The sequence below is a fragment of the Pelophylax lessonae genome (assembly GCF_965119305.1).
Source record: "Pelophylax lessonae genome assembly, chromosome: 1".
NCBI lineage: Eukaryota > Metazoa > Chordata > Amphibia > Anura > Ranidae > Pelophylax > Pelophylax lessonae.
In genome coordinates this window covers 706212353-706239694 of record NC_138768.1, presented here as the reverse complement: position 1 = coordinate 706239694, position 27342 = coordinate 706212353, and the positions used below count along the sequence as shown (strand labels likewise).

General features: G+C 44.3%; 1 protein-coding gene across 1 annotated transcript in view; it reads left to right on the top strand.

Moving 5' to 3' along the window:
* The first annotated feature begins 5564 nt into the window (after positions 1-5564).
* The window catches only part of VEGFC (vascular endothelial growth factor C), a 230284-nt gene continuing 208506 nt past the window's right edge, over positions 5565-27342 (top strand). The window contains exon 1 of the mRNA XM_082261991.1: positions 5565-6099. Within this exon, the coding sequence (XP_082118117.1) occupies positions 5986-6099 (114 nt within the window). The 5' untranslated portion in view covers positions 5565-5985. The remainder of the gene's footprint in view (positions 6100-27342) is intronic.

Genomic DNA, 27342 nt, shown 5'->3' with positions numbered 1-27342 from the left:
TGGTACTCCATCATTGTTGTCAGTGGGAGGAATAGTGCCCCATCAATGGTGTCAGTGGGAGGAATAGTGCCCCATCAATGGTTTCAGTGAGAGGAATAGTGCCCCATCAATGGTGTCAGTGAGAGGAATAGTGCCCCATCAATGGTGTCAGTGGGAGGAATAGTGCCACATCAATGGTTTCAGTGAGAGGAATAGTGCCCCATCAATGGTGTCAGTAGGAGAAATAATGCCCCATTATTGTTGTTAGTGGCAGGAATAGTGCTCCATTATTGTTGTCAGTGGTAGTAATAATGCCTCATCATTGATGTCAGTGGAAGGAATAGTGCCTTATCTTTGGTGTCAATTGGAGAAATAGTGCCCGGTTGTTGATCTCGGTAACAGGAATTATGCCCCATTGTTGGTGTCAGTTGGAGGAATAGTGTTTCGTATCAGTGGAAGGAAAAGTGCCCCAAGGGCCAGATAAAGGCAGGCAAATAACAGCAACTGACCCCCCCCCCCCCCCCCCATGGCCGCAGTTTCTAGACCACTGTTCTAAATTCAAGAGCTTTGTAACATGCAAGCATAGCAAGCCAAACAGCAGCTTTCTGAACACTAGGTTATCCCTTTATCACTGATCCCCTTAGGTTAGATTCGTATGGCAAATAGCTAGGCTGTTAGTCATAGGACTGGCCCTGTTGGAGCCCATAGCAGATTTTTGTGAGACAGATGTTATGGGATCAGTTAAAATAAAATCACATAGAACAGGTACCAGAAAAAAAAAATTATGTTAAGTGCAAGTAACACTTGCTGGTATTTATTACCTGTCAAAGAGATAATACCTTGCTTTTAATTCTTGGACTAAGCTACTGGCTTATAGTAGACAGTCATTTAAACCCCGATGCTTGAACAGTGGTATTTATTTTATTTGCTCTGTGTAAACCTGTACATGTTGTCAGGTCAAAGTGAGTGCTCACTGCGGGACTGAGGGAATGTTTCTTCTTGTCTGCAGTCTACTGATGACGTTATTCTGCCAAGGCACCCTTTCTCAGCCTTTTTAATGGGGAAGGACTTTAAAAAAAAAACTTTCAGGGAACCCCTTGCTAATAATCACAATATCTGCAGATCACAGTATGTTGGCATGAACAGTGAGTTGATACAGGATATAAGCAGTAGGAACATGGGGTACCTAGCGTGTTTGACACCTAGGGCTGCTCTTTATAACATTATTTTCATTTTTTTATTATTAATACTTATAATATTCAACAATAAACTGATATGAATAATAACGGCCAGAAGAGGAAACTAGACAGTGAAAATGGTAGCGTTCCTTCACATTATTGGTCAGTGGAGAAACGCCCAATACATTGGTGGTCAATGGTGGAGGGCCCTCTTAGATTGAGGGACAGTGAGGAAATCTTATTTATTTTGTTGGCCAGTGGGAAGAATGCTGCCTTACAAATAGCTTAAAAGATCACTGGTGTGCATGATTACTTACATAAGATTTAGAAAGTGCTAATAGCTGAAGAAAGGAACCTATAGCAACCTCTGGAGTAAGCCTAGGGTTCCACAGAACCCTTGTTGGGTAAGGCCAGGGGAGGACTGGGCCAGGGGGCAGGGGGGCAACTGCCCCTTGGGCCGCTCTGATGTCCTGTAAAAAGGCTGCACCACTTCTGCTACAGACATGCCTAAAGGATTCTTGGTGAAGAGAAGTAAAAAAGTCTCTGCCACTAACCTAATGAGTGCGGGATGAAGACAAGGACAGAGCGCAGGCCTCCCTCCCCAGCATGGATGGTGTAAACTATGTCTGAGCAGAGGCCGGCTTCATGCCCCACTTGAGAAGCTCCTCCCCTGGCCAGCCCCAACCAAACTGTCCCAGCTCCCCCCAACCGTCCCCTGCTGGCCAGGTTGGGAACCCATATTTAGCTTGGGGGTGAGTAGAGAGTACCTGGAGCAGGGCTTCAGCCTGCAATGCAGTCAAGAGGAGGACGGGAAGAGGACGAGTGGGAGGGGGGCCGTGTCGCTGCACCATGGGCCTCTGGTTTGTACTTGCCCCCTGGGCTGAAAGTTGCCAGTCTGCCTTAGCTGTGCTAAGGTGTTCCTCAGACCCTGGTACATTCACTTGGCTGGATACATTTTTTAAAATTTAGCTCTCGCTATGTATCATGATATGCCAGTTATTTAATAATGCAGAGTTAGGTCTCATTACCACATGCATTGAGACCTGTACATTGGGGGTGGGGTTGATATACAAAAAATCTGTAGCCTGCAAAATCTGGTACAGCTTTGCATAGAAAACAATCAGCTTCGAGGTTTTATTGTCAAAGCTTAATTGAACAAGCTAAAGTTAGAAACTGATTGCCATACACAGCTGCATCAGATTCTGAGTGCTTCAGTTTTCGTAAATCCCCCCATTTTGAACCAGGCATTTGTTTATGTGTCTGGAACCACCTGGAGTCGAGCACTGATCTCTCTCTGTATACCTTTTCAGACCTGGTCTTAATTACTTCTCCTTTGCTTATCTGCGAACTAGCGTTAAGGCTCCTTTCACACTATCCGTCCTTCGGACGGATTCCGTTTTTCTCAGCGGGGGATCGAGCCGCCGATCCCCCGCTGAGCAGGAGGATGACAGCTGTGTCTCCGCGCTGTGTGCGGAGACACAGCTGTCAGTTCCCCATGCATCTCTATGGGGGAAATCGGATGGGAACGGGCCATCGGTCCGTTCTCATCCGATCCCATCCGCTGGACGGATGGAAAATAGGGTTTCCATCTGTCCAGATTTGACGGATCGGATCGGGTGTCAGCGGGCATGTCTCCGCTGCCATCCGATGCCCCATAGGAATGCATGGGGGGACCGTTCAGATTCGCCAAAAAAAACGAACAGGCGGATCTGAGCGGTCCGCCTGTGTGAAAGGGGCCTAATTCTTGTAAAAATGGTCGCAAACATAGTGCCACAATATAAAAGTCACGCAAATACGAATTAACAAAATTTGTCACACAAGTCTGTAAGCTGAACAAAACAAATGGAATGCTTACTTTAATTTGGCACAGGACTTTTTGATGAGGGAATACCACTAGAAAAGTGTTGCAATGGCTGTCACTGAATTGCCCCAGTGAGTGTGCACACACAGAAATGGTACCATCGCACGAAGCGACCATTTATGCCAGGGGTAGTTGGGGTCAGTAAAGCTGGGTACACACATGAGAAAAATTTAGTATGAGGCACGATCGTTCAATTTTTCTATAGTGTCTACACAACTTTCAACATCTGATTCAGACTTTCACATCAAAAAGTCAACAAAACAAACTTTTCCGAAGTGACAAACCCCAAAATAATTCTCGTACGTGAATAGAATGAACAATTTTTGTTTAATCTATACTGTTTTTGTACTAGAAAAATCTGATACAAAAGACTGCACATGATCAGAAACAATAAACAACAAAAAAAAGCCTTTGTCGTAGGGAATTTTCATACATTATTTCCATCCTTGGTTTGGCTTCCTGTGAAACTTCGAGAAAAACCAAACAATTATTTCACAATTTTCTTAGTGTGTACCGACCAGTGGCTGCTGGTGCTCCATGGGCCGGGGGGTGAGCGACAGACGGACTACACCAGCTCCAGCCCGCACACCATATCCCCCCCCCCCACCCCAGGTCTCTAGCTCACTCACCCTGGACTGACATGTGGAGGGCAGGCAGCGGCAGCGGCGTATTCCCCCATCAGTCTCCTCTGTGGGTCGGGCTTCCCCTGCGTCTCCTCCCTCCTCCTTGGCCAATAGCTTGGCTTCTCCTTTCGGCCAATTGAGAAACGGGTCTCAGGGCCCACTTCCTGATTGGCCAGGAGGAGAATCCGTATGACAATAGCGAATATTCATTCGCTATTGTCACACAACTGGGTGGGCTCAGGGTGCAGTGCTCTGCACCCTGAGCCTACCCTTTTTTGAAGCCTATTAAAGCCTCCGGCTCTAATCACGTGCTTAAAAAAAAAAAAAAAAAATTGGAATCCATGCGTCCCACGCCCTGCATGTAGATTAGGGGGCCGGACACATGGATAGGGGGGCGGTGCCCCTGCGCCCCAATGGACGGGCCGCCACTGGTACCCACCTTAAAGCGGTTGTATCCTCAACAAAAAAAATAACAAACCCTGCAGGACAAAGTCATAATGAGCTAGTATGCATTGCATACTAGCTCATTATGAAAGAATTACCTCAAAACGAAGCCCCGACACGGTCGCCTGGACACCGCTGAGGGAGCTGTCATGTTCCCTCAGCGTCTCTTCCGGGTTCGGTGGCTCGGCATGCGCGCGTGAGTCACATTCCGGTGTAACGTTAGAAAAGCATACCCCATGAAAATTGCATACCCACGTCACTTCCTGTGAGGAACAGCTGAGCAGCGTAGCAGTGCGCATGCTCACAGCCCCGGATACGTAATTGAACAGCTGAGGAGCTTACAAGTGCGCATGCACGGAGGGTATGAAATTATCACGGTAGTGTGTGTAACGTTACACCGCATCAGCTGTTGCGGTGGTTACATTAAACAGCTCGGTTGCAATATGAGTCATCTCCGCTCCTATCCCTTTCACTTCCCTGATCTGGGCTAGTAAATATAAAAGCGGCGGCGGATGTATGAAATCTAAATGAACGGAGATCTCGGCTCCGTGATTTATCTTTTCATACATCCGCCGCCGCTTTTATATTTACTAGCCCAGATCAGGGAAGTGAAAGGGATAGGAGCGGAGATGACTCATATTGCAGCCGAGCTGTTTAATGTAACCGCCGCAACAGCTGTGCGGTGTAACGTTACACACACTGCCGTGATAATTCCATACCCTCCGAGCATGCGCACTAGTCAGCTCCTCAGCTGTTCAATGACGTAGGTGCTGACGTAGGTGACCCGGAAGTGACGAGGGTATGGATTTTTTACGGGTATGTTTTTTTTACGGAACACCGGCAAGGAGCCGGCAAAGAGCTCTAAAGGTCCGCTGAACCTTCAGAGCGCATGCGCCGCTAGTTTCAGCAGCTGCATGCAGGGCAAATATACAGGTATATATAGGTTTAGGAGATATCAATTTTACCTACAGGTAAGACTTATTATAGGCTTACCTGTAGGTAAAAGGTAAAAAAGCGACAATACTTCCGCTTTAAGAGAAACTATCTGTCCCTGGAACACTCCTAGGTACCCTTCGTAATAAATGGCACCACAACTCACTGCACATAGAGCTTGTGTTGCCACAGCAGGTTGCAAAGCAAGTATTTTAGCATGCATTGCCACAGCATGTGAATGATCTGACTTTTATCTCTATTATGTAAGGATTCAGTTAGCTGAGCAGAAGAAAAGAGGTCTGATGCTGCCATTATTCAGATCCAATCATCACAGCCATTCCCAGAGAGGAATCCTGAAAGTCTGGTAGAGTTGGCAAATCTAGGAGGTCCCCAGGAAGGTCCCTGCTCAATGAGAAGAGCTGTAGACTGACTCGAATGGTAGTAAGATGTTTCTTGTGTAGAACTGCCTCCTGCCAGTGACAAGAAGGAGGGGTGATGAGTGAGCAGAGGGAGGAGGAGAGACTCCACACTACAATCAGAGGATGAGAGGAGGGAGGAATTATTATAGTGTGTGTGCTCTCTCTTCTCTCACACTGCATTAGATCTGCCATCTCTGCATGCCTTCTATTACTGGATTAGCTCTCTCTATTCCCCACTGACATCTCCCTATGCCTGGCAGCACTGCAGAACAGCCTGGGCGTCCTGTGCCCTGCTCTGCCCCGACAATTCATTTCTAGCCTCTCTCTCCCATCTCCCCCATGCTGGCATTACTCGCTGGACGCAGGCTAGCTCGCAGCAACCCACTCGGATGTCCAGTTTCCTGAGACAACTTTCTTCTGTGACTTTGGATCGCTTGCTTGGAAGTGGCTGATGCTGCGGGGCTTGCTGGACTGAGGGAGGCTTTACTGGGAACGCATCGGAGCCTGACTGCCGCCGCAAGCACTTAGAGCCATTCCCGGACTGGAAAATGCACTTGCTGGAAGTAGCGCTACTCTTTCTTTACACAGTATTGATCCAGGGAGACACTGCTTATGAGTCAGGACAAGGTTATTACGACGATCCGGATTTTGGGGACTTTAAGGTAAGAGCAGAACTAATGTCATAAACTTTACAAGTTATAACTAACCTATATATCATAGCGGGGATCACCTCGAAGCAGTGACACTTGACTGCCAATGTTCTTGGGTTGCAGAGCTTTCCTACATACTTAGGTTTCAAAACTTTCTTCATTTATTGAGTTGCAGAACTTTCTTGAGTTGCAGAACATTTTTAAATTCTTGGGTTGCAGAGCATTTTTAAATTCTTGGGTTGCAGAACTTTCTTGAGTTGCAGAACATTTTTAAATTCTTGGGTTGCAGAACTTTCTTGAGTTCTTGAGTTGCAGAACATTTTTGAGTTCTTGGGTTGCAGAACTTTCTTGAGTTCAGTTGCAAGAACTTTCTTAGGCTCTTGGGTTGCAGGGACTTTCTTGAGTCTTGAGCTGCAGAACTTTCTTGAGTTCTTGAGCTGCAGAACTCTTTTGAGTCCTTGAGTTGCAGAACTTTCTTGAGTTCTTCAGTTGCAAGAACTTTCTTAGGCTCTTGGGTTGCAGTAAAATTCTAGAGTTCTTGCGTTGCATGGGTTCTAGGGATGTAGGAACCTCTTCATGAGTTGCAGAACTTTCTTGAGTTCAGTTCCAAGAACTTTCTTAGGCTCTTGGGTTGCAGGGACTTTCTTGAGTTCTTGAGCTGCAGAACTTTCTTGAGTTCTTGAGTTGCAGAACATTTTTAAATTCTTGGGTTGCAGAACTTTCTTGAGTTCTTGAGTTGCAGAACATTTTTGAGTTCTTGGGTTACAGAACTTTCTTGAGTTCAGTTGCAAGAACTTTCTTAGGCTCTTGGGTTGCAGGGACTTTCTTGAGTCCTTGAGCTGCAGAACTTTCTTGAGTTCTTGAGTTGCAGAACATTTTTAAATTCTTGGGTTGCAGAACTTTCTTGAGTTGCAGAACATTTTTGAGTTCTTGGGTTGCAGAACTTTCTTGAGTTCAGTAGCAAGAACTTTCTTAGGCTCTTGGGTTGCAGGGACTTTCTTGAGTCCTTGAGTTGCAGAACTTTCTTGAGTTCTTCAGTTGCAAGAACTTTCTTAGGCTCTTGGGTTGCAGTAAAATTCTAGAGTTCTTGCGTTGCATGAGTTCTAGGGATGTAGGAACCTCTTCATGAGTTGCAGAACTTTCTTGGGTCTTTGAGTTGCAGAGCATTCTTTAGCCCCAGAACGTTCTTAATTTCTTGAGTTGCAGAATGTTCTTGAGTTGCAGAACCCTTTTGAGGTCTTGGGTTGCAGAACTTTCTTGAGTTCTTCAGTTCCAAGAACTTTCTTAGGCTCTTGGGTAGCAGGGACTTTCTTGAGTCCTTAAGTTGCAGAACTTTTTTGAGATCTTGGGTTGCAGGGATGTTCTTGAGTTCTTGGGTTGCAGGATATTTCTTTAGTCTTTGAGCTGCAGAACTTTCTTGAGTTCTTGAGTTGTAGAACTGTTATGAGTTTTTGGGTTGCAGAACCTTCTTGAGTTCTTGGGTTGCAAGGACTTTCTTAAGTTCTTGGGTTGCATGAAATTTCTTGAGTTCTTGGGTTGCAAGGACTTTTTTAAGTTCTTGGGTTGCATGACATTTCTTGAGTTCTTGGGTTGCAGAAGCTGTCTTAGGTTCTTTGGTTGCAGGAACTTTCTTAAGATCTTGGGTTGCAGTTATATTCTAGAGTTCTTCTGTTGCAGAGTCTTTCTTGAGTTCTAGGGTTGTAGGAACCTACATGAGTTGCAGGGACTTTGTAAGGTATACAAGCTCCAGAATCAGCTAGTACAAGCAAGCAGCAGGTATGTAATTGTAGCATTAGGAGACTCATGGCTTGCTTAAACCAGCTGCGTCAGGCCGCGTTTCCCAGGGCAAGCCCAATGAATAGAAAAAGGCAAATTGCCTTATGTTCTATTGTTTCAGTTTACACCAACATGGTCCGTTGGCAGGTGCTAGAACAAAATAGGACAGATTGCATTTTCTGGCAAGGTTCACATCTATGGGTTCCCTGTGTGCTGCGTTTGTGGGGGCACAGCAGCCCATTTGTTTCAAAGTGCTTCTGATCCTATGAAAACAGAGGGATAAGGCCCCTGCACCTTTACAAAACTGCAGCTGCAGGCTGGGTTCACTCCTATGCGGGTATGCGTGTAAGTGGCATGAGTTCCCACATCCACCCGCAGGCAAAACATGCTGCATTTCCAGATGCAGATTTAATGGCACCCCCATGCATCTGGTAAAAAGTAGCACATTTTGCCTGCGTGTGGATGTGGGAACTCATGCAATTTACACGCATACCCGCATAGTGTCCACTTTGTAGCAGTAGTGATGAGCAGTGCATTGCATTTTACAATTTTATTGGACGTGTACAGGGTGTGGTGCAGTGACCCAGGGCCGGAATAAAGGGGTGGGCAGAAGGGACAGTTGCCCTGGTCGTAATGGTTTATTGCAGGGATAGGAGGGTGCCTTGACCCTAATCTTAAGGGAAGGGGGGTACACAGCTTGGCATCCTTGCCCTGGGCGCTGGATGACCTTGTCCCGACACTGCAGTGACCTGTGGTGCCATCCACTGCGCTGCAGGAAAATCTAGCACATCTGCATTTTTCGCACTACACCACACATTACTCCAGTGTTATGGTGTGAATGGTGACCTGTGACCTGTTGTGGTGTGAAGCAGTGACTTGCGTTTGTCAAGTGCCGACAGAGCAGGTCACCACAGTACATGTGAATGAGCCCTGAAATATGGAGGAGGTATTCTATAGTTCACAGAGGTAATTTTGGGAATTTGGGAATTCAGTGCAGCATAGGCAGCCAGGGCTGCTGATAGAAATCAGTCTACCTGACAGGGCCCCCCTTCTCCAAAAATAGCAAATGCTATTTTTGCTAAAATGCAACACCCGTGATGCCATCCTTTGCAGCCATTGTAGAGATTATACCCCCCTTTGAACAAGACCCATTCAAGTGAATAGCAGCACAAAGGCAATATTTGCACCCCACAGTGAGCGTTCGATACCGTTCGCTCACTGTGTTCATTTAGTGCCGGTTCACACTAATACGACTTGTCAGGCGACTTGGTCAGCCTGGCAAGTCACGCACCGTCGCGGTCCATTGAGTAGTATAGGACCGGTCCTAATAGGAGCGACACAAGTCGCTCCGACTTAGAAAAAGGGTCCTGTACTACTTCGGGGCGACCTGGAGCGACTTGCATAGACATTCATTTTATGAAGTCCATGCAAGTCGCGCCGAAGTCGTGCTGCACGCGACTTCACAGGTCGCCCCCTAATTTGGCGCGACGTAGTGTGAACCGAGCTTAAGGGTGGTGTGTTCCGCTTACCATCCTGAAATAACCTGCCAGTGTGCCCTCAGCAGCTGCCAGTGGGAGAGCAGAGGAGGGAATATGGCAGCACTGTGAGGGGGGAAGAGGCACACAGGGGTCCCTGACAGCAGGGGGAAGAGGGCGCAGAGACTAGAATTGATCCCCCTGCAGTACTACTGGAGTAAGAAAAGAAAAAGTAGAAGCTGGCAGCAATGCACAAATGCCAGCAATAAAGCAGTACTGCGGGCCCCCTTTTGAACTGATGAGGCCTGGGCCCAGTACAGGAGGGCTGTCTGTACTGCCTTATCAGCGGCCCTTTAGGCAGCATTTTCACTACAGGAATGTATCAGCTCACAAGGTTTCTCGCAGGATCAACGAGTATTTTTCCACACTTATTGAACAGATATAACAAAATGCTTTCAATGGTATATTTAGCAGACCACAAGTCAGCAAACAAGGAAAGCTCATAGTTGGGGTTTACTAAGTGTGAAATTGTAGTCAGATTTATGACACAGGGAGCCCCCGCTGTCAGAGTAAGTCCACAATGACTCTAGACCCTATTGCGTGTGTCACTAATAATAAGGGGAGCCCCAGTGCAATGTAGATGTAGAATAAATAGACTAAGCTTTGCAGATGACCTGACCTGGCACCATAATGAGTTATGAAATATATTCTTCCATGCTAGTTACTACTATGTCTGTACAGCAGCTAACAGGTTAACACAGATTTTATGACATCCCAGGAATTCCTTGCAGTGGACCAGCACGTGTTTTCACTCACTCCAGGATTTCAGAGACAATTTGTTTCTATAACCTACAAAACTTTTATGTTTTAGGGAACTGCTTTGTGACTTTGAGTTTGATTAGTCAGCATAAGAGGCAGCTACTATGTTACAAAGCCATAAAGTATGGCAGATAAGTCCTTAGATAGGATTCCAATGGAGAAAGTGTTTGGCAGGGAACTGGAGCAGATCTCCCATTAAGGAACTGGGCGAAATGATTATTCTTAATTACTCTTAGATAAACAGAGACATTAGGGGATAACGGCTATTTACTCTACTGACCAGTAGCTAGAAATCTGGATTACAGATTGGACTCTTAATGTTTACCTCTTTTTTTTATCTTTCTGCCCAATATGCTATTGACTTTTTAATAAGGTCAGTTTATTTAACCTTGCTTTGATGTTATTGTACAAAGCTGGTATGGTGCTTGCCAAAATATTTAGATGTTCAGTTTAAATACTTTATATAGAAATAAAAATATTTGTGCAAAATAAGAGCTGCCAGTTTTTTTTTTGTAGAATGTCTATTTAAATACATAGCGCCTCTGAATATATTCTAGCAGTTTGTTAGATTGGCTATATTCCTTTACTGTCATGTTGTGATGTCACGGCTGGATTGGATAAGATCTGCGGCCGTTTTATTATTACATGGAACATTGCATATGCTGTGTGGAATTTGGATTTAAGGATAGGGGATTTTGGGAAGTCTCCTAATCAGTCACATTACACATTGTCACTGAAACAGTCATGTTTACATAGGCACGTCTCCCAGATTTCGTCTTTGTGACATAGAAATGGTAGCTACGTTTTGTGTGATGCAATATCTTCTCTATGTTATGTCTAAAGGAATAAGTCTTCCAAAAGGTTGATCACTCACAGCACACTGAAATATGCACATTTGCAGTTTTATGTGACTTCCCCAATTGTGTCAGCGGTTTTATGATGACTGGCAAAGTTTAAAGAATGCGTATTGTATCTGATGTACTCTTTATAGACAGGGCTTATGTTCTGCCTGAAAGATATTAGTAGACTGTAGATAATTGTTACTTTTTTACCAAATTAGGCGCACCCTTGTCTCTGTGGGTATCTGATGACATAGACATTTCTACATGATAAAATGTCACATGGTGCCCCTTCTACACTTGGCTTAAGTTGTCTTGTAACTTTACTGTCTCTCTTCATTTTGTGAAGCACTGCCTATTCTGTTGGCGCTAAAAAAGATACTGCATAATAACAAAAAATAACAGGCCAATGATTCTAAATCTATTTGAAGATATGAGATGATAGATAGATAGATGAACGAATGGGTGGGTGGATGGATGAATAGTTACATAGTTACATAGTTACATAGTAGTTGAGGTTGAATAAAGACAATAGTCCATCCAGTTCAACCTGTGTAGGTGTGTGTGGCTGTAATCATCTCTCATACCCCTGAATGTTCTGATCCTTGAGATGTACGTCTAAGAGTCTTTTGAAAGCCACCATACTACCCGCAGAAACCACCTCTTGTGGTAGAGAATTCCACAATCTTGTAGCCCTAACAGTAAAGAACCCCCCACGCTGCCTGAGGTTAAAACATTTATGTGCCACAATTATGTGCCACTTTGTGTCGGTCTATTGCATAGGATCCCAATAAAATACATTTACGTTGTTGGTTGTAACATGACAAAATGTGGAAAATTTTAAAGGGGTATGAATACTTTTTTAAGGCACTGTATATGAGATCCTGTGTTTACCATTCCAATCATGATGAATTTTATAGAGACAAAGCATGTGATCATCAGCTTTTTAGTGCTAGATGGAATGGTACATTTGTAAACTTGCATGAACTCTACACATGTTCATTAGTTACAGTAAAAAGGATGTACTGCAATCACCCATCACCCAAATAGGCTAAAAGAGTATCTCTAAAGCCAGTAGCTATCTGATTGCTACAAAGACGATTGAATCGCTCATTTCCCGTAGTTTCCAGTTGAGAGCTCTGCTCATCTAAGGTAGTTTTATAGTGGATCCACTGCCAAAATTCTTTCTTTTGGATCAAGTGGAGAAGGTTGATAATATCTACTAAGATTTTGGTCTTCTGTTTGCGAGTTGCTCTCCCTTCCAGTCATACTAACACAACAGAAAGTGAGAAAACTCCCCCAAAAGTAAAGGAAAATCCAACCTTTAATAGTTGTCACTGAGCCAAGTGTCCACACTGGAAATGTTCCTACTGCTGTTGCGTTGCAAACCTTTAACAGTGAGGTTTCCCATCACCTACTGGTGTTGTGTTTCCCATCACACTTTGTCCAGTTATCCTGTCACCAGAAAAACAATAAAAACCTGACAGAGGTTCTAGTCCTTCCCCACTATCCAAAACTGAGCACACAAAGAGTTGAGGCAGTCCCTCGTAGCGTATTACAGTACACCGACCGGTCTTACCGTTCAAATTGTGTACCTTCAGATTAGTGCAATGTTTTTTCTGTGCACTGTGGAGGCCACTAAGACTGTTGGATTATGGAAATTTGGGATAATGATTCCCAGAAGAAATTTGGGTGAAACATTAGAGGATATTCTGAGGTGTTTACCCATTTTTTGCTCTTAGGTTGCAAAAACCAGCGTTCTGCAGGTACAAGCAGGTACACACAGGTAGTTTTGTTTTTTTTTTTCAACCCAGGGGGCTGAACGAAAAAAAAATGAGGAGTTTGCTGTACTAACTATGCAATGTTAGTACAGCAATCTCCCCGCTGAACTATTGTGTTCTGACAGAGGGACTGCTCCCCCGCCAGAACACACCGGCCAGTACTTGCAGTCAATGGGATCATATGCCGGTTGCCTTCTGGTTCTCTCATTTTACAAAGCCAGGCGTTATGCCAGCTTCTGTTGGACAGGTTGCTGTACACACTGGCCAAATGTTGGTTGGTTTCTGTTAAACCGGGTGATACTGGACGATAATAAACCCATATGTACCAGCCTTTAGGTTAGACAGATTATGGGTGTAGTAAGGTTTCCTATTATGTGCCTTAACGCTGAAGTAGCTTTCAAAAGCCCCAATCAAGAAACAATCTTTTTTTCTTATGTGAAGTTTATATCTTCTCCCCTTGGTTGTTTAGTTTTCTTCTGGGTGCTCTGATTTACTTTAAGCAGGGTATACACATTTAGTTTTGCTTTTTTTTTTTTTTTTTTTTTTCCAACCAGCAGGTTCTATGCACTTTGTTAAGTGCTGCTTAATATGTTAGAATGTATAAATGCGTGGAGTAAAAAAAAAAAAAAAAAAAAATAGCCAGTGGTTTCTGAGTTCATTTAGGTCAAGGGTCTCCAAAATTTCTGAACAAAGGGCTGGTTTATTGTCCTTGAGTTTGAGGGGGCCAGACTGGCCAGTGGGAGTAGAAAATTTCCTGGCATCAATGGGAGTAAAGAAGGCCACATCATTGGTTTTAGTGATAGGAATAGCGTCCCATCTTTGGTATTAGTGGGAAGAATATTGCCCTATTGTTAGCAATTGGGGAAGAAATAGTACCCCATCATTGGTGTCATTGGGAGAAATAGTGCCCCATTGTTGGTATAAGGGCAAGGAATTGTGCTCCACTATTGGTATCAGTGGGCGGTATAGGGCCCTGCAGATGGTGTCAGTGGGAAAAATAGTGTCCTCTCATTAGTGTCAGTGACTAGTGCCCCATCATTAGGAATAGTGCCCTATTGTTGGTATAAGGGCAAGGAATTGTGCTCCACTATTGGTATCAGTGGGCAGTATAGGGCCCTGCAGATGGTGTCAGTGGGAAGAATAGTGTCCTCTCATTAGTGTCAGTGACTAGTGCCCCATCATTAGGAATAGTGCCCTATTGTTGGTATAAGGGCAAGGAATTGTGCTCCACTATTGGTATCAGTGGGCGGTATAGGGCCCTGCAGATGGTGTCAGTGGGAAAAATAGTGTCCTCTCATTAGTGTCAGTGACTAGTGCCCCATCATTAGGAATAGTGCCCTATTGTTGGTATAAGGGCAAGGAATTGTGCTCCACTATTGGTATCAGTGGGCAGTATAGGGCCCTGCAGATGGTGTCAGTGGGAAGAATAGTGTCCTCTCATTAGTGTCAGTGACTAGTGCCCCATCATTAGGAATAGTGCCCTATTGTTGGTATAAGGGCAAGGAATTGTGCTCCACTATTGGTATCAGTGGGCGGTATAGGGCCCTGCAGATGGTGTCAGTGGGAAAAATAGTGTCCTCTCATTAGTGTCAGTGACTAGTGCCCCATCATTAGGAATAGTGCCCTATTGTTGGTATAAGGGCAAGGAATTGTGCTCCACTATTGGTATCAGTGGGCAGTATAGGGCCCTGCAGATGGTGTCAGTGGGAAGAATAGTGTCCCATCATTAGTGTCAGTGGGAAATACTAGTGCCCTATCGTTAGGAATAGTGCCCTATTGTTGCTATCAATGTCAGGAATTACTCCCCATTGGTAAAGTAGGAATAGTGCCTTGTATCAGTGGAAGGAATAATGTCCCAAGGGCCTAATAAAGGCAAGCAAAGGGCCATATCCAGCCGCAGTTTGGAGACTACTGATTTAGGTAGCCATGATTGTAATGCATTGGAGTTAAGATAGCCATAGATGACTCAAACTTTGCTCAATTTCGGCCTATTTGTTCAAAATTCAAGTCATACATGGCCCTGCAAGCACCACCTGGCTCCAGCAAAGTTTATCCAAAAATCAACTGAGTTGGGTGGAAAACTGTCAGCCAACAGTGATTACAAAAGTGGTTGTCGAAATACTATAGCTGGCAGGTAGACATTCGATTGACTGTTCAGCCCTGCAGGAAAATGAGCTCTCTATGGCCAACTTTAAACAATGCTTTCAGTGTGGACCTCCAAACAATCGAATGCATCAGCAAAATTGATTGGATGTAACAGAAAACTCTTCCACTTTCTGTTTACAAACAGATTACTACATTCTCCCATTCCAAGGATTACATGTGTAATTAGCCTGGAGCAAAATAGTAAAGTGACAGTTCGAAGGCCGGCCTGTAGAGCTGTCAGACTCAACCGGTTGCTTAAATCATGCTTTTTTTTTTTTTCATTGTGCTAGGTTTCAGGAACGCAGTCGTTTGAGCAATGGAAATTTGAATAAGCTGAGATTACAGTGCTTATGATACAGTACGACCAAACCAGAGGATTAATCCAAGTCTTCTGACCCCTGTTCGCATTTTTGGTAATGCTTACAATCCTCTTCCAAAAAAAGCAATTTGACATTTTGCAACTTTTCTTTATATTCTTGGCAGATCCCAGCATCCCTAATCTCCAACGCTATGGGCTTATGTGTCATTTGGTGTTTTCAAGCTTTCCTATGATTATCATCTCAAATTAATCATTTTACATGCAAAAACAAAACAGCTCTTAAGATTTTCAGCGAATGCAAAACCCCTTTTCATTTTACACTAGTGTCCTGCTGACACTTCACTTTATAACCTAGAAGTGAAACGCATTTCTCTCCTCTATCAGGTCTCGTCAATTCCAGAATGACATCAGCAAAACTGGGAGTGCCAACTGGTGTCCAGTACAGGGTTGTCTCCTTTTACTTTCCATGGAGAATAAAGGAAATCAAGCCATTAAGGAAATTGTCCAGGAGCTGTAAAATAGTTGGCAGGAAAGAAATGACAAGAACAATGTAAGGAATAATTAGGAGACAAAAGTCAGATCTTAGACTGAATACAATGTGTAGGGAAGTCTAGAGTTGTGGCTAAAAGTCAGTTTTAAGAAATCGCACAAGCAAATTTTTTTTTAAAGTCAGAGAGTGATGTACTAAAGATGAAGATCCATCACAGCCAAGTAAGTTTATTTAATAGGTCAGAGAGTGATGTACTAAAGATGAAGACCCATCACAGCCAAGCAAGTTTATTTAATAGGTCAGAGAGTGATGTACTAAAGATGAAGACCCATCACAGCCAAGCAAGTTTATTTAATAGGTCAGAGAGTGATGTACTAAAGATGAAGACCCATCACAGCCAAGCAAGTTTATTTAATAGGTCAGAGAGTGATGTACTAAAGATGAAGACCCATCACAGCCAAGCACGTTTATTTAATAGGTCAGAGAGTGATGTACTAAGGATGAAGACCCATCGCAGCCAATCAACAACTACTATTTATTGTTCTGCTTATCCAAAGGAAAGTAATAATTCTTTGGCTGTTATTGATTGCTACATTACCACTGCACTACATAAACCCAATAATTTGTATAGAAAACAGATCGGTAATATATATATTATTAGAATTAAGAGTCGGTTCACACTAGGGCGACACGACTTTGCACGACTTCGGGAGGCGACTTGTCAGTCCCGTGCACCACGACTTCGGAGCGACTTGCAGGGACTTCACATAATGGAAGTCTATGCAAGTCGCTCCGAGGTCGCTCCAAAATAGTACAGGACCCTTTTTCTAAATCGGAGCCACTTGTGTCGCTCCTATTAGAACGGGTCCTGTACTACTCAATGGACCGCGACCGAGCACGACTTGTCAGGCTGACAAGTCGCCTGACAAGTCGCGCTAATGTGAACCGGCTCTTAAACTGAATTCCAGGTATGGCAATTTTTACATAGTCACATTGGTCCAGCTTGGACTATTGTAAGTATGTATGTGCCATACCTTTTGGGATCCCTCTAGAACAGCTATTCTTAACCAGGGTTCTGTGGAACCCTAGTGTTCCATCAGAGTTCGCTAGGGATTCCTTGCGCTGTGGCTAATTAACCTCTTATTTGATGCCTGCCCAGTTCTAGGCCCAAAGCCATCAAGCAGAGCCAGCTTCATAACACCAATGATTTTTGTTTGCTGTCTTTATAGGTGGCATTTTGACGACCACTCGCCACCGGCCATCAATGCAAGGAGTTTTTTTTTCCACTGATGGCCAATAACTTGGTTTTAACAGTGGCTCCCCAAGACCTGAAAATAATTTTAAGGGGTTCTTTTGGGGCAAAAAAGCTTGGGAAAAGCTGAAAATCACTGTAGTAGGCACTGCTATTATAGTGATCTCCACTAGCTTTTTTCCTAGTCATTGCCCTGCTATATTTTTAACACAGCAGGTCACTCACCCGCCACGGGTGCCATTTAGGGCATTCTTTTTCTTAAAGCATTTTCTGCTTCCAGGGGGGGGATCCCACATTGGTCCCAGCTGGTCTAATGTAACTATGTAAAAATTGGCATACCAGGAATTCTTCTTTAACATTGTTCCGTACCTTATGATTGCCATGCCCTTATTCTCCATTCATCGTTATAATCATTGAGCAGATGTAGAATTGTCTCTCCAGATCTTGACTAATATTTACAATAAACTGAACACGCAGATTTATTAAGGTCAACGGCAACAATTCACAGGAAACAATCAAACTAATCGTAAAGGGAAGTGACAACTCTAAACTATGTGAAAGGTTTGATCTAGATTACTTCTCTTTCTACATCACCAATTCTCAGTAAGGTGATTAGTAAGTAAGTAAATACTCAGTTTTAGTGTGCCAGTTAATGTACATGGTAACAGGTAGTGAGGTACAGTGCAGGTGTGCTGTCTACATTTTTATTTTGTTGTTTGATTTTATTTAAGTGTGACAAATTCACACCTCATTCATGGTCGCTGCACAGCAGACATCTAGTGATTTACTGCAGGTCATCAGATGGCACTGCAGGTCACAACAGTTGTTTTCTATGTGCTTTTGGGTTGACTGGTATTGATCTGATAAAGAAAATTCCATTCACCTAATATGGTGTGAACAGGCCCTAAATTGTAATAAATTGACCTCAAAAAGCATATCCTTACACACACAAACACACAGCACACAATGTGCGTATATATAATATAAAGCAGGTACATCTCATAAAATTAGAATATCATCAAAATGTTAATTTACTACAGTAATTCAATTCAAAAAGTGAATATCATATATTTTATATACATACAGAGTGATACATTTCAAGCATTTCTTTCTTTTAATTTTGATGATTATGGCTTACAGCTAGTGAAAACCCAAAATTCAGTATCTCAGAAAATTAGAATATTACATAAGTCCAATAAAAGAAAAGGATTTTTTATGCAGAAATGTTGACTTACTGAAAAGCATGTCCATGTACAGTATAGTATGCACTCAATACTTGGTCGGGGCTTCTTTTGCACGAATTACTGCATCAATGCCGCGTGGCATGGAGGCGATCAGCCTGTGGCACTGCTGAGGTGCTATGGAAGGCCAGGATGCTTTGATGTTGGCCTTCAGCTCATCTGCATTGTTGGGTCTGGTGTCTCTCATCTTCCTCTTGACAATACCCCACAGATTCTCTATGGGGTTTAGATTAGGTGAGTTTGCTGGTCAATCAAGCGCATTGATACCATGATCATTAAACCAGGTATTGGTACTTTTGGCAGTGTGGGCAGGTGCAGAGTCCTGCTGGAAAATGAAATTCACATCTCCATAAAGCTGGTCAGCAAAGGGGAGCATGAAGTCCTCTAGAATTTCCTGGTAGAGGGCTGCGCTGACTTTGGACTTGATAAAACACAATGGACCAACACCAGCAGGTGACATGGCTCCCCAAATCATCACAGACTGTGGAAACTTCACACTGGACCTCATGCAACTTGGATTCTGTTCTTCTCCATTCTTCCTCCTAACTTTGGGACCTTGATTTCCAAATGAATTGCAAAATTTTCCACAGTCAGTCAGTGATAAATATATGGACATTTATTCTAGTGACAGCTGTCAAAGGTGGGATTTCCTGTCATTTTACAGAGATTTTTTACCCATTTCCTCTCTGGAAATAGGAAATTCAGTATTTTTTTCTGCTAATGGACCAAATAGATGGCAATACAGTGGTTTTAATTCTTCCCCAATCTATCCAAAGTTAAAAGAAAAACCCCCCGGTTGGCGTGACACTTTAATTATATACATTCTTTTATTTGACTTTAGTATTTTACATGATTTATTTAAAATATGTATAAGTATACCTCGTTGTGTTGCAGAAGTTGCAAAACTACTATTACAGATCCAATCTGGGTCTCATAGTCCCGGTTCACACTAGGGCAACTTGTCAGGCGACTTAGCCACCTGACAAGTCGTGCTCCATTCAGTGCAATGGAACCATTCTAATTGGAGCAACTCAAGTTGCTCCGACTTAGAAAAAGGTTCCTGCACTACTTTGGGGGCGATTTGCATTGACTTCTATTAGAGAAGTCGTATGCAAGCCCTGCTGAAGTCGCGCTGCACGGGGCGGCTTCAGAATCGAGCGACTTTGAAGCCGCCCTAGTGTGAACCCAGGCTAATGGTAGTTCGTCATTGGGCCTAAAATAAACCTTGCTGGAAATGTATTTGAAACAAAGACAGACAATGGGTTTAATATTATATAAACTAAACCAATTAAATATATTTGGAGAGCATTTCTTGTCAAATTATACAAAAACAAACATGTCCAGTTACGTATGTTTTTAAGCTTTAATAATTTATCTCTTTCAAATCAGCAAGTATAATCATCTGAAATACATAGGGGTCTATGTATAAAAAAATGGTTGTGCAAATTTCTCAAGCATTTGCACAGCCGTCACATATAATCTCTGCAATTTGCCAAATACCTTTATTTTCTATGATCGCCAGCTCTGCCTAGTGGCTATAATTCAACATTTTCCTGAACTACCTCATTCAGGAAAAGATGCTTTATGGCCAGTAGATGGGGATGACAATTATATGACATAAACGTATTAGGTAAAGGAATATTTGTGATGGCTGTGCAAACGCTTGGGACTTTGGTGAATTCTTTATAGAGTTCCCACAGCAAATCAGACTTGCAGTGGGACTTTCAGCTGTCAGTCATCAATGTCCTGATGGATTTATGGATGGGAATAGGAAGGAGCTCACTAAAATCCCAGAAGGAAGGGAGCTGGTGGTAGCCTTAAAGCGGAGTTCCGGGCACAGAAATGATTTTTTGCTGAACATACCCCCGGGACAGTCAGGGCTAGCACATTCCACAATGGCTAGCCTCTGATCTGTCCCGGTTCGCACTTACCTTTTAGAAGAAATACTTACTTAGAAAATTTCTTCCACAGCGTTTCCATCTCTGTTGTGGGCAGCTGAAGCCGGCGCGGTCCTCTTCTCTGTCTTCTTCCGCGTCTTCGTGTCCCAGAATGCACTGCACCGGCCCCTCTCGTCACTTCCGGTGCGGCGCCGCATTCCTAAACAGCTTCTGGGCATGCCCAGAAGCTGTTTAGCAGGGGAATGCGGCGTCGCCCGGAAATGACGAGCGGGGCCGGTGCCGTCGCATTGATTCCTGGGAGCTATGACGTTTAGCTCCCAGGAATCATCGCGAGGCAGGAAGTGACGGGGTGAGCCGCGGCTCCGAGGGAGGAAGCAGTCAGAGGTGAGTATTTACGATCTTCAATAAAAAGGTGAGTAAACAAAAAAAATAAAAATAACTATCCAATTCCTTTTCAGGTGAGGCAAATAGACGGTAGTTGCTCCAGAGCTTAGTAAATGAAGGGGGGGGGGGGGCTTTGCTGTCTTCCATCTCATCATAGAGCAGAGACATTGTAGCCCTGAAATATATTGGGGGTTATGTACTAAAGGAAAAGTGTATAATAACTTTGCAAAGTGAAAGATTATAAATAAGGTGAAGCTATGTTCACCATGAATACCATATCATGTGCAAGGTGAATTAAAAAGAAAAGAAGTTGGATTGCGCATGATTGCATTTTAAAGTGAACACAACTTCATTTTAATAACTAAGCTAAAGATTTTAACCATGCGTGGGATACACAAAAGTCTGTACTCATAAAAAGTATAACAAAAACACCCCAGTGTGCAAAGTGTAAAGTGTCTATTACTTTAGTAATTCAACCCCATGGCCCCTTTATTATGTTATTCATCTGTACAGGATAGCAGAAGTTGCTTGATAATATAGATAAAGAATATTGTAATATTATGCAGATATTTTCAGTGTGACTTACATGATCTTTCAGGACCAGATCACACCTGAACACGTTCCTGCGCTATTCCTGTGCAACTCAGTGAGTTGTGACTTTTAGCACGCTCATTTGAATGGACTGAAATTGCACCAAAAATAGTGCCTGTGTTCCTTTTCAAAAACAAACTGCACCAAATCTCATGGTACAATGCATTTGTGATCTTCATTTAGGGTGGCGTTAGGATTATATTGACAACATAGCAGATCGTGCATCCAGTGCGTTTTGAGAAACGTGCACAGAATGTGTGTTCCCAGCACCGCGTTCTGGTGGGAACTAGCCCTTAACCACTTAAGGACCAGGCCTATTTCTGACACTTGATGTTTACAAGTTAAAATCAGTAATTTTTGCTAGAAAATTACTTAGAATCCCCGATCATTATATATTTTTTTTAGCAGAGACCCTAGAAAATAAAATGGAGATTGTTGCAATAGTTTATGTCACACCGTATTTGCGCAGCGGTCTTACAAATGCAATTTATTTGAAAAAAATAAATTTTTTGAATTAAACAATTAGAAAACAGTGAAGTTTTTTTCCGTAATGTGAAATAGAATGTTACGTTGAGTAAATTGATACCTAACATGCCATGCTTTAAAATTGCAAATGCTCATGGAATGGCGACAAACATTGGTACCTACAAATCTCCATAGGTGACCCTTTAAAAACTTGTACAGAGGAGGTCTAGGGCTAGAATTATTGCTCTTGCTCTAACGATCGCGGCGATACCTCAAATGTGTGGTTTAAACACTGTTTACGTATTTGGGCGCGACTTGCATATGCATTTGCTTCTGCCTGCAAGCTCAGAGGGACGGGCCCTTTATTTTTTTTTATTTATTTTACCTTTTTTTTTTTTTTAACAGTGTCCCTTTAAAAAAAAAAAAAAAAATTGATCACTTTTATTGCTATTACAAGGAATGTAAACATCCCTCATAATTGAAATAAGCAGGTGCTCTTTAAAGAGGAAGTAAACCCTCCTCTGACACTTTTACCTATAGGTAAGCCTATGATAAGGCTTACCTATAGGTACTGTAAATATCTCCTAAACATGCACCGTTTAGGAGATATTTACCTTACATGCAGCCAGTGACGTCACTGGCGCATGCGCTCTGAAGGAACGGCCGCTGGTGCCGTTCCTTCAGAGGCCCGTGCCGTGACCGTCGGGATCCCGGAAGACGGGCGACTGGACATGTCGCCCGTCATAGAGGTAAGCGGGCGGCATGGCGGGGGCTCTTTCTGAGGTAAGTATTTCATAATGAGCTAGTATGCGATGCATACTAGCTCATTATGTGTTTCTCTTGCAGGTTGAAAAAAAATGTGGGGTTTACAACCTCTTTAATGTGAGATCTGGGGTCAAAAAGACCTCAGATCTCACATCTACACTAAAAAGCAATAAACATTTTGACGTGTGACGTCGCTCCGGTCCTCCAAGGCCATATAGTTGCGTGGGGTCCACGTTGCCCTCACTTGACTTCCTGCACAGCACTTGAGAAGACTGGATCATTTTCCCCGCTACCGACGGCTCCGGTAAGCAGGGAAAATGACTGGGAAACGGCGGAAGGGGGTGGGCACCTCTCCTGCCGCCCATAAAAGTGATCCTGTGGCAAATCTGCCCCGGGACCACTTTTATGTGAAAAAGGACCGGTGGCCGCGTATACAAATACCGGGGTTATGGCAGCTATCTGCTGCCATAATACTGGTATTTAACATCAAATTAGTGACAAAAATACGTGGTGGGAGGTCCGGAAGTGGTTAAAGTGATACTAAAGTCCTTGGTTTTTTTGGTTAAAAATAACAAACATGTTATACTTACCTTCTCTGTGCAGTTGGTTTTGCATCCTCTTCTCAGGTCCCTTGTTGGCGCTCCTGGCCCCTCCCTCCTACCAAGTGCCCCCACACCAAGCAGCTTGCTATGGGGGCACCTGAGCCGAGCCACTACTCTGTGTGTGTATTCAGACAGAGAGGCGCAGCTCAGCCCCACCCCCTCTCTCTCCTCGTTGGCTCACTGACTTTGATTGAAAGCAGTGGGAGCTAATGGAGCCTCCTGCTGTGTCTCAGTCAATCAAGAGGGAGAGTCCCGGACAACCGAGTCTCTCCTGCAACATTGCTGGTTCTAGATAGGGCTCAGGTAAATATTGGGGGGGGGGGGGGGGGTGGTCTGCTGCACACAGAGCATAAAGAATGCTTTAGGAATTTAAAAAAAAACTTCTGCCTTTAGAATCACTTTAATTTTTAAAATTCAGACTTAATTTTCCATGAATAAACTGCACCAGGGCTGGCCCAAGACATTGTGCTGCCTGGGTCCATGGTCCACCCCCCCCCCCCCCCCCCAACCAAAAAAAAAAAAGCGGGTGGCAGTAAGTTAAAAAAAATAATAATATTTTTTTCATCCTTTTAGGCCAATTTGTATTCTGCTACATATTTTTGGTAAAACAAATCCCAATAGGCAAATTTTGATTGGTTTGCGCAAAAGTTATCACGTCTACAAACTAGGCGAAAAATGTATGTAATTTTTCTTTTTTTTTTTTTTTTACTAGTAATGGCGGCGATCTGCGTTTTTTAGCATGACTGCGACATTGCGGCGAACAGATCGGACACCTAACTGACATTTTTGACACTTTTGGGGGGACCAGTAACATTACTACAGTAATCAGTTCTAAAAATATGCACTGTTACTGTAATAATGACACTGGCAGGGAAGGGGTTAACCCAGGGGCGATCAAAGGGTTAAGTGTGAGCCTAGGGGAGTGTTTTTTAACTGTATGGGGGATGGGCTTGTGAAATGACCACAGATACCTGTAACACTTTATAGGAGGATCACGGGCGCTCTGTGATCCTTTCAGCGGGGAGCGATTGCTGCGCGCGTTTGCCCCCAGGAGTGCTCCGGCGAACCACCGTAAAGAAGAATTATATTTTAAAAAATTCAAAATGATTATTTAAACCTCACTACTATTCCTTTCTACTGGCTTTTGAAATTTTGAAATTCAGCAATTTAGAATTTGGATGAAAGGTTTAGCACTGGGAAAATTTTTTTAAAGATAAAAAGTGCATTTTATGTACCTCTATATGGATCAGACCAAAATGAGGGACAAATAAGGGGGGACGAGGGACAGAGGGACTTTGTTCCAAATAAGGGATGGTCCCTGGAAATCAGGGACAGCTGGGAACTATGCCTAAAGCGGAGTTCCAGCCACAAAAAAAAATTTCAATGAACATACCCCTGGGACAGTCAAGGCTAGCACATTCCACAATGGCTAGCCTCTGATCTGTCCCGGTTCGCACTTACCTGCAAATTTCTTCTCCAGCGCTGCTATCTCTGTTGTGGGCAGCTGAAGCCAGTGCGATCCTCTTCTGCGTCCTCTTCCGTGTCTTCTTCTCCCAGAATGCCCCTGCACCTGCCCCGCTGGTCACTTCCGGTGCGGCGCCGCATTCCTCCACAGCTTCTGGGCATGCCCAGAAGCTGTTTAGCAGGGAATGCGGCGTCACACCGGAAGTGACGAGCGGGTCTGGTGCCGTCGCATTGATTCCTGGGAGCGATGACGTTCAGCTCCCAGGAATCATTGCAAACCGGAAGTGACGGCGCGGGCCGCGGCCGCCGAGGGAGGAAGTGGAAGAAAGGTGAGTATTTCTTTCTTCAATTACAAGGTAAGTAAAAAAAAAAAATCCTAACTATCCAATTCCTTTTCAGGTGAAGAAAAGCAAGCGGATGGCCACAAAATCGCTTATGTCTATTTTGTGGCTGGAACTCCGCTTTAAGTGGAAGTGGTATCTACAAGAACAGATAGGTCGTGAGGGAATAGCTGCTAAGCCCGATAATGTTCAGGTCATTTAGGACATGTAGCCCAGGTTAGAAAAGGAGGAATGAATTACAGCAGTGACCACAAATATCAGCATATCCGGCCTCGTTTTTTCCAGTGATCTCTTCATTTTGTTGAACACAGTCCCGTAACGTGGTGTTTCAGAATCTGCAATGGTGAAGCATACATTTCTCAGACGTATTCAGTTCTTGAATTTCATAACACCTGCTACCATGCAATCACCACCAAACTCTGGAATAATAATTAGAAACAATTGGAACTGTCTACATTATGTGCCAAGCTTGTGTCAAGTCTTATAAATTTCTACTGTCAGTTTTCAGTGATTTCTGGGAAGGCTTGGCCTGTAACTATTCAGCAGATCATCTTCCCAATCATGACGCAAGGTGCTGCTAGGAAGGGGTATGATAATCATATTTGGATATTCCAATATTTCTTAATCCGAGAAGGTCCAATCAGGTGCAGACACTTTGTACTATATTGTATTATGAGATTGATTACATTTGTAAACAGTGGTTATTAAAAGGTAAATCTTTTACAACAGAAAACGAAGAATAAAAATTCTATTTTACAGTCTTATTAATAAGCCCCTGTTCACACTGGGGCGACCTGTGAGGCGACCTGGTCGCCTCACAGGTCGCCGCAGGTCGCCTCCCATAGGGAAGCTGCGGACCCGTTCTGATAGGAGCGACACAAGTCGCTCCGACTCAGAAAAAGGGTCCGGAGCTTCTTTGGGGCGACCAGGAGGCGACCGCCATAGACTTCAATGTTATGAAGTCCGTGGCGGCCGCTCCGAGGTCGCGGCGCGAAGTAGCGTCGCCCCAGTGTGAACGGGGGCTAAATGCCACATCTCAGTATATATTATGTATATGGATATATATATACAGTATCTCACAAAAAGTGAGTACACCCCTTACATTTTTGTTAATATTTTATTCTACCTTTTAGGCCTCATGCACACTGGACGTTTTTACAGCTGCTGTTAGCAGCGTCAGACGTTTTTTTTTGCAGCTGCAGAACGCCCATCCATGTTATTCTATGGCCTCATGCACACATAGAGCTTTTAGGAGCTCCAAGTGGCATAGGCGTTTTACAGCTCCAAAAAAAACCCAGGAACTGTGGGTTCAGGAGCTCCAGCGTCAAGCTGCAAAAAACGTCTGACGCTGCTAAAGGCTCCATAAGGCTTCATAACGTTGCTTAACGTGCGTTAAGCCACGTTATACGTTTTTTTTCTTCCATTCAAAATCAATGGTTCCCCATGGGAGCCTATTGATTTGAATGGAAGTCACACCGCAGGTCGGATCAGGGTGATCCGACTTGCGGTGCGACCTGCACTGTGAGAATCTTGAGGGGGAACTCCACGCCAAAATGGGGAAAAAAACGGCGTGGGGTTCCCCCCCAGGTTCCAAACCAGGCCCTTCGGGTCTGGTATGGAATTTGAGGGTAGCCCCGCGCCGAAAAAACGGCGTGGGGTCCCCCCCAAAATCCATACCAGACTCTTATCCGAGCATGCAGTCCGGCATGCCAGGAAAGGGGAGGGGACGAGCGAGCGGCCCCACCCCCCCTGGATCATACCAGGCCACACGCCCTCAACATGGGGGGGGTGTGGGTGCTTTGGGGCAGGGGGGGCTCTGCACCCCGCACCTCAAAGCACCTTGCCCCCATGTTGATGAGGACAAGGGCCTCATCCCCACAACCCTGGCCGGTGGTTGTGGGGGTCTGCGGGCAGGGGGCTCATCGGAATCTGGAAGCCCCCTTTAACAAGGGGGCCCCCCCAGATCCCGGACCCCCTCCCTATGTGAATGGGTATGGGGTACACTGTACCCCTACTCATTCACCCCATAAAATGCAGTGTATGGAAATAACGACAGGAGACGTTTTGGAAAATTTATTAAAAATCTTCATCCGGCTCTTGTCCTCTCCGGGGTCTTCCCCTCTCCGAGGGTCTTCTGCTCTTTTGCTGTCCGCCCTTCTTGTCTTCTCTCCGGGGGTCTTCTGCTGTCTTCTCCTCTCCGAGGGTCTTCTGCTCTTTTGCTGTCCGCCCTTCTTGTCTTCTCCTCTCTGGGGGTCTTCTGCTGTCCGCCCTTCTTGTCTTCTCCTCTCCGAGGGTCTTCTGCTGTCCGCCCTTCTGCTGTCCAATCTTCTTGTCTTCTCCTCTCCGGTCTTCTGCTCTTTTGCTGTCGGCTGTCGGCTGTCCTTCTTCCTCCGGTCCTCCTCCGACGACGTCTCCAGCGATTATGCCGGCCTCTGGTCTCCGCAGCTTATTATATAGCCATTAGGGGCGTGGCCGCCAGATGACGTCATTGGGAGACCACGCCCCCTCGTGTCACAGATGACGTCACCTTCCATTTGAGGATGCCCCACAGATGCTCAATAGGGTTTAGGTCTGGAGACATGCTTGGCCAGTCCATCTCCTTTACCCT